Below are 8237 nucleotides of genomic sequence, written 5' to 3'. Positions count from 1 at the left end.
ATATAATAATAATAGATGCATTATATAATATGTATATATAGTGTAATTATATATATTATATAATTGTATAAATATAAAATTATATTTACCACACTACTTTAAAAAAATTTATGCGGTACTACTAATGAGTACAACATAACACATAGAGTATTGCTCTAATTGTTTGCAAAGAGCCATCTGACATGCACTTGTCACAAAGCCCCGGTGTCCAGCCTGGCCTGGGACACTTCCAGGGCTGCTCTGGGAGTTCCCTCCCCTCTCCTGGTGCTCACAACCACTCCCAGCAATGATTTCTGTTGTCCTCACCTGCCCAAACCCCCCAGAGCTGCAGCAAGGAAAATGCCGTTTATTTAGAATTTCTCCTCTCTCTGATTCTTAGTGCAGTTCTTCCCAAACAAATTTTCCCTTCCTCCTTTCCCTGCTGTTTTTCTTGCTTTGGAGAAATAATTCCCAACTGCTCCAACACTGGGTTTTGGGGGTTTTTTTTGGACAGGTTTCTGTGAGCTCTGTGAAATTCCAGGAGCAGGAGCAGAAGCACAGCCCAGAGCAGGGGAAGAAGGAGAAGGATGAGGACCAGGAGAGCATCATCTCCTCACTGCTCTGTGAGAAAGAGCACGAGGGTGAAATCCCCAGGTATGCCCCAAATGTTCCCCTGTGCAGTGGTTTAGATTTGTTCATTTAAGACTTTTTTAGTTTAAAATTTTTAAATTAATGTGTTGATGAGTGTAGGGGGATTTAGTGTTGGTTAATTACTGGTGTATTTATTTTTTGTTGTAAGATAGGATTAGGATAAAGGTAAAGTAGATTTAAAAGTTTTAAAAGGGTATAAAGAAAGTTTTATTAATAGTGATTAAAAGGAAAAAGAATTAAAATAAATTAAGAATTAAAATAAACCTTTCAGAATACTTCTCTTCCCCCCCACCATTTTTTTTACTGATAATGTAAAGAAATTATACCTAAAATTTTTAGTTCATTTGTTATTTTAAGAATAGGGTTTTTTATTAAATTTATTTAGGGAGAGAAGTCTTTTTTGTTAAGGTTATGGAGATTTTTTTTTACAAGTAGAAAAAACCATTTTTTTGGTGGTTTTTAATTTTATTGTGAATAACAGCTGCCCAGGGAACTTTGTTCCTGACACCCTACTTTAAACCCACCAAATCCTGGCTCCAACCTCCACAATCCATTTTACAGCAGGTAAACTGTGAGAGGTCACAAAAACCCTGGATGTACCAGAAATCCCAAAGATTTTGTCCCAGACCAGAAGTTGTCACTGCTTTTTGCACAATTATTGAGCACGGGCTGTCTGCAGGAAGTGTTTGAGGGAAAATGTGGGATTTACACATTTCCAGGGAATTCAAAATCCTCAGTGCATGGGGCTTCAGCAGCTGGGTGATCCCTGAGCCCTCCTCGTGGGGGTTTTACTCAGCAGATCCTCCAGCCTGTGGATATTTCCTCCCGCAAATTGAAAATCAGCTGAATTCACTGGGAATTGAAATTATTTTTAAAATAAAAGTCTGTGTGTGACAAAAGAAAACCCCTCTCCCATTCCTGTGAATATTTTGCTTCCCAAGGCTAAGAGGAGGAAGACTGGTGTTATCCAACACTCCTGAGCCTGGTGCACATGAGGAAATCAGGAAATCAGGATCAGTTTGACCCTTCTCCTTTCACACCCTCAGATTTCCAACAGGGCAAGGCTGGAAGGAATTTTCAGCCACTCTTTGCCCACAGTTGCTTTTAATGGGGAATAAAAACTTTAGCTGAATAATTGCCAACACTTTGCTTTGAATTTTGACTCCTCTGCCTCACCTTTTGCTGAGAAATAATATAAATTTCAGTTCAGGGAGTGCAAGATGATTCTTTTCCTCATTTTTCTCTCTCTTTAGAACACCAAATCGAGTCCTGGCGTTCGTGCGGGTCAAGCCAACTGCTCATTTTGCCCAAGACATGATCAGGCTTGGGGCAGACAACAAGGTAGAGCCCAAGAAACTGAAGTGGGAAAGGTTTGGAGTTTGGCTTCAGCTTTTTCCAATGGAAAACCAGGATTTTTCCATCCCCTGAGGCTGTGGATAATGTTTTGGGGGTGTTGGTGGGAGTGTTCCTGCTCAGCTGCGGTTTTGTCACAGCGAGTGTGAGGATGGAAAACACAAATTCCTGTGGTACAATCACCAGGAAAACCCTCCAAAGGGCTGGGGCTGGCTGATCCATGAGGATTTCCCAGTGCTAACCACAAATTGGCACAGTCTATTTCCATCCTCTCTTATGCAAATCCCTCCCTTTGCCTCCTCTTGCTTAATTAATTTCCCTGAGGCACAAAATCACTGAAAGTTAAACAGATGAGCTTAACCACATTTCCTTTTATTTTTATAATATTTGTCACCAGAATTTTGGAGAGCATTACCAGATGCTTTTAGGACATCTAGAACCATCCAAGGCAGTAAAATAACTCTGTTATTTGTGCTCCCTTTTCCACTTAACCCCAGGTCCTGAAGTGCTGAGAGCCCTCAGGGCTGTTGAGTTGATCTCCCTCTCTTGTTGGCTTGCAGAGCATCGATATCTACATCCAGAAGAGTCCCAGGGGAGGAGTTGTGAATAACTCTCAGACTGACTGGTCCTTCAAGCTGGATGGGGTCCTCCACAACACTTCCCAGGAAGTGGTTTATGAGACTGTGGCAAAGGACTTGGTGTGCAAAGCTTTGCAGGGCTACAACGGTGATTTATTGCAATTATTATTCTTTTGGTCACAACAAGAGATTGGGTTTGAGCAGAGAGGCATTTGCTGTTCTGTTGGAGGCTCCCTCCTGAGTTTTTCCTTTTGCTTTGGGTTTTTTTTTTAGGCACCATCATGTGCTATGGGCAAACTGGAGCTGGCAAAACCTACACCATGACAGGAACAGCCTCTGAGTACAGGAACAGAGGGATCATCCCCAGAGCTATCCAGCAGGTACTGACTGCAGCTGGCTGGGAGGAGGGAGACACACCAGGGAACACTCTTCTGTCACCTCTTGCTGATAGAAAAGTGTTTGAACACAGTGAATAAGTTTTATGTGGGTTTTTTTTCCCCCTTAATTTTACCCCAGGGATGATGGTTAAAGAATAAAGGAGTTTTATTGTCATTTTCAGAGGTTGTTCCCCTTTAGTTCCTGTTTGAGTTCTTGCTCACTGAGCCTTCAAAAGAGGTGTTTTCCAAACTGTTATTTTGTGAAATCAGGATAAAACTGATCATAATATCATTGGAAAACACCTCTAAGGCACAGAGACACTGGCACAGGGTGCCCAGAGCAGCTGTGGCTGCCCCTGGATCCCTGGCAGTGCCAGGTTGGACACTGGGGCTTGGAGCACCCTGGGACAGTGGAAGGTCCCTGCCCATGACAGGGGTGGAATGGGATGGGCTTTAGGGTCCCTTCCAACCCAAACCATTCCAGAATTCCATGCTTCTATAAGATCATTAAATCCGAATCCAAGCTGAGCCCTCAGAGCTCAGATTTAGCCCCACACACCCCTAGATGCACTTGGAGCTGTTCAGAACTCTTTATCAATATCTATCTCTCTATTACAGAAATTGATGTCTTGTATACACCTCAATGTATTTATTTATATTTGATATCCATTTATATTTTATACCCTTCTCATTTCACATTCTCAGATTTCCAAGCAGGACAAGGCCAGAAGGAATTTTCAGCAACTCTTTGCCCACAGTTGCTTTTAATGGGAAATATATCTTTTTATATCTTCTCTGTTTATATCTTACATCTACTTATACCACACCCAATTATATCTTATATCAAATCTACCCAAACATCTTCTCTGTTTATATTTTACATCTACTTATACCACACCCAATTATATCTTATATCAAATCTACCCAAATATCTTCTCTGTTTATATCTTACATCTACTTATACCACAGATTTTATATCTTATATCAACATCTACCTAAACATCTTCTCTGTTTATATTTTACATCTTTTTTTTTATATCTTATATCTTACATCTACTTATACCACCACAGATTTTATATCTTATATCAACATCTACCTAAATATCTTCTCTGTTTATATCTTACATATACCACACCATTCGTATCTTATACCAACATCTACCCAAATATCTTCTCTAAAAAGCCACAAATAACTGAAAATCCTCCCTGTGAACGGACACAAACCCTTTGTCTTGGTGCAGGTCTTCAAATCAGCTGCAAAATTCCTCAATATCCTGGTGACTGTCCGAATTTCCTACCTGGAGATCTACAACGAGGCCCTGTTCGACCTCCTGGCGCCGGCGCTGGGCCGGGGCTGCAAGGACAACCAGCTGTGTGTCATGGATGGTCCCCAGGGGGTTTATGTCAAGGGGCTCTCCATCCACCCTGTCAGCCACGAGGAGGAGGCTCTGCATCTCCTTTTTGAGGCAAGAGAACCCAAATATTCCCTTTAATCACGTGGTTGTGGGTGCTGGCTGAAGTGGAAAAGCAGGAGTGGGTGGCTAAGGTGGTGGAATGAGGTTCAGCCATTGAACCCCCATTGGTTGTGGGGAGAAAAACTGGGAAACTCTTGGTCTTGTAAGGAAAATGTCCCTGGTTCAGGGATTCTGGAAGATGCTGCAAGAAAAGATGGTTTGGGGTGGTCACGGCACTGTTGGAATTGACAGCAGGGCTGTTCAGGGTGAGAGGTTTGTAAGGGGGTTTGATTACTGAGGTCAGCATCTTTTCCTCATGGATGCTTCAGTTGGTGAGGAAAACAGGGATAAATAATTGGATCTGGCTGCAGGAGATGGATCTGTTCACTCAGAGCCATCTGCTGTCCTTAAAATCTGTCTCTGGCCTTTTTAATAACTCAGTGGTGTCCTGAGCTCTGGAATGTGCAGGAGCTGCCTCTTCCTTTTTAAAGAGCAGAAGGAGGGTGATGATGGCTGGGAGAGCTGGGAATGCTCACCTGGAGAAGAGAAGGATCTGGGGAGAGCTCAGAGCCCTTCCAGTGCCCAAAAGGGGCTCCAGGAGAGCTGGGACAAGGCATGGAGGGACAGGACCCAGGGAATGGCTCCCACTGCCAGAGGGCAGGGATGGATGGGAGATTGGGAATTGGGAATTCCTGGCTGGGATGGAATTCCCAGAGCAGCTGTGGCTGCCCCTGGATCCCTGGAAGTGCCCAAGGCCAGGTTGGAGCAGCCTGGGACAGTGGGAGGTGTCCCTGCCCCATCCAGGGGGTTGGATGGGATGAACTTTAAGGCTCCTTCCAACATCCCTTCGTGCTCCTGGCAGAGGTTCAGATCCCTGCCCATCCCACCTGTGGGAACTTTCAGCACCATTTGAAGCTTGGGGAGCTCTTTGCATTTCCAGTCATCAGGAAATGGATGTTGCCTGGCTTATCCTCAAAAAGCCACAATTCCATGAGCTGAGTCTGGAATTTTCTCTCCATTGGCAGGGTGAGACCAACAGAGTGATAGGAGAGCACAGCCTGAATAAGAATTCCTCCAGATCCCACTGCATCTTCACCATGTACATTGAGGTGAGAGCTCCAGCCTTGTTCCTATGGATTGGGACAACTTTCTAGAGATCCAAGGGGATCTTTGTTTTTTCCTGTATTTCAGTTTTGTCTGCCCCTAAGTGCAGTTTCTCTTCCTCTCTCCCTCAGTGTCGTTCCAGAGATTACACAAATCACAAATGCCTTAAATCTAAAATCACCTTAATTGACCTGGCAGGGTCTGAGAGGCTGAGCAAGACTGGGGTGAGTCTCCTCGGGTTCCTTTGGGTCCCTTTGGAAAAACAGGGAAGGGAACAGAGCTGGGGAAGGTCTGGAGCACCAGGAGGGGCTGAGGGAGCTGGGAAGGGGCTCAGCCTGGAGCAAAGGAGGCTCAGGAGGGACCTTGTGGCTCTGCACAGCTCCTGCCAGGAGGGGACAGCCTGGGGGGGTGGTCAGGCTGTGCTCCCAGGGAACAGGGACAGGAGGAAATGGCTTCAGAGAGAAGTTCAGGTGGATATTTGGAATATTCCTCCTGGAAAAGTCTGTCCATCCCTGGCCCAGCTGCCCAGGGCAGTGGTGGAGTCCTCATTGCTGGGGGGATTTAAATCCCTGTGGATGTGGCACTGGGGACATGGTCAGGGGTGGTCCTGGCAGTGCTGGGGGATGGCTGGACTGATCTAAGAGACCTTTTCCAGCCTCAGCAATTCCCTGATTCTGTGACATTCTGCATTGATCAGAATCAAAACAACATCAGCCCTGCTGAGGAACCCTCCCTCTCCTGGGTGTGACCAGAACTCTCCTCTTGTCTCCATTGCAGTCTGAGGGCCAGGTGAGGGTGGAGGCCTCCTACATCAACAAGTCCCTGTCGTTCCTGGAGCAGCTGATCATCGCCCTGGCCGATCCCAAGAGGGAGCACATGCCCTTCAGGCAGAGCAAACTCACCCACGTCCTCAAGGACTCGCTGGGTAAGGGCTGGCACTGCCCCCAGCTCCTGCAAAACTGGGCAGGGCAAGTCCTAAGGTCATCATTTATCAGGGAATCCTGGGATGGTTTGGGCTGGAAGGGACCTTAAAGATCATCCATTCCTTCCCTGTCATGGCAGGGACACCTCCCACTGTCCCAGGCTGCTCCAAATGTCCAACCTTGGACATTTCCAGGGATCCAGGGGCGGCCACTGCTGCTCTGGGCATCTTGAGAAACAAAATCTTTATTTATTCCCATTCTCTTCCTCTTCTTTTTAGTCACTCTGTGCCTCTTTTTCTGTGCCCTTTGGAGGGACAATTACACCCTGGTGTGTCCTTTGTGCTTCTTTAAACTGGTTGGAAGGGACCTTAAGGATCATCCATTCCTCCCCTGCCATAGCAGGGACACCTCCCACTGTCCCAGGCTGCTCCAAGTGTCCAATTTTGGACATTTCCAGGGATCCAGGGGCGGCCACTGCTGCTCTGGGCATCCTGAGAAACAAAATCTTTACCAACAGCCGGAACTCAGAGTTTTTATTCCCATTCTCTTCCTGCATCCTCATCCCATGAGGCACAAATTTCACATTTTTAGTCACTCTGTGCCTCTGTGCCTTTTGGAGGGACCCTTACACCCTTTGTGGTTCTTTAAACTGAAAGAAGCCTTAGGTGGGATCCTGGGCAGGAATTTCTGGCTGGGCTGGAATTCTCAGAGCAGATGTGGCTGCCCCTGGGAATGTCCAAGTTTGGACAGGGCTTGGATGACCCTGGGACAGTGAGAGGGGTCCCTGCCATGTCATGGGTGGCACTGGGTGATCATTAAATTCCTTCCACCCCAAACCATCCTGGGATTCTGTTGGAGCCCTGGCTGCTGAAAATTTTAGACTTTCTGTGTTAACAGACGCTGACCCCCAAGCAAACACTACATTTAACCTAAAACCATGGAAAAAACTTCCAAAATTAAATAATAAAACTAAAATTATATGTACATAATTTAAATAAAACTGTGTAATATCACACAGTAGAAAACTTAAAGTTTAAAGTTTTAAAATACAGTAATATATATAAAGAGATATATATAACAAGATATTGTTATATATATATAACAATATATATAACAAGATAAAAGTTTTAAGGCAGAAGCTAGTCCTTCTTCTTTACCTTTTTCTTCACCTTCTTCTTCATAAGTTTAAATAATATTATGTAATTAATTAAAAAATCCACATTACAAGTCACAAGTAATAGTTATTAAGTTAAAAGAAAAAATAAGTTAAGTATCATTTCTTAATTAAACAATTTATCCTTTAAAAAGCTTGTAAAAAATACAACTCCATTTTTACCTCTCCCCTATTTTAATCAGCACATAATAAAATACACTGCAGGTAAATAAAAATCCCCCAAAATGATATTATTTCCTTTATTTTTCTTATGATTTTTTCCCAGGGGGAGGCTGCAACACTGCCCTGGTGACAAACATCTATGGGGAAGCTGAGCACGTGGAGGAGACCGTGAGTGGGAGCAATTCCTAATTCATCCCAAACTTTGGAGAACTCATCTGGTCCCAGAGGCTCAAATCCAGACTCCTGTCACATGAGAGCCTGAGGCACAGCAGGCGGGAACTGCTCGGATTTAACCCCACTGCAGAAGAAATAATAATAATAATAATAATAATAATAATAATAATAATAATAATAATAATAATAATAATAATAATAATAATAATAATAATAATAATAATAATAATAATAATAATAATAATAATAATAATAATAATAATAATAATAATAATAATAATAATAATAATAATAATAATAATAATAAT

At 43.7% G+C, this 8237-nt stretch overlaps 1 protein-coding gene across 1 annotated transcript in view; it reads left to right on the top strand.

The window, feature by feature from the left end:
* KIF9 (kinesin family member 9) overlaps positions 1-8237 on the top strand; it is a 30856-nt gene that overhangs the window by 8663 nt on the left and 13956 nt on the right. The window contains exons 3-11 of the mRNA XM_031062809.1: positions 494-633; positions 1884-1971; positions 2544-2709; positions 2835-2941; positions 4180-4404; positions 5418-5501; positions 5628-5720; positions 6274-6421; positions 7859-7923. Coding sequence (XP_030918669.1) covers positions 494-633; positions 1884-1971; positions 2544-2709; positions 2835-2941; positions 4180-4404; positions 5418-5501; positions 5628-5720; positions 6274-6421; positions 7859-7923 — 1116 coding nt within the window. The remainder of the gene's footprint in view (positions 1-493; positions 634-1883; positions 1972-2543; positions 2710-2834; positions 2942-4179; positions 4405-5417; positions 5502-5627; positions 5721-6273; positions 6422-7858; positions 7924-8237) is intronic.

The sequence above is a fragment of the Geospiza fortis genome, unplaced genomic scaffold (assembly GCF_000277835.1).
Source record: "Geospiza fortis unplaced genomic scaffold, GeoFor_1.0 scaffold178, whole genome shotgun sequence".
Lineage (NCBI taxonomy): Eukaryota > Metazoa > Chordata > Aves > Passeriformes > Thraupidae > Geospiza > Geospiza fortis.
This window is presented reverse-complemented; position numbering and strand designations above follow the sequence as displayed.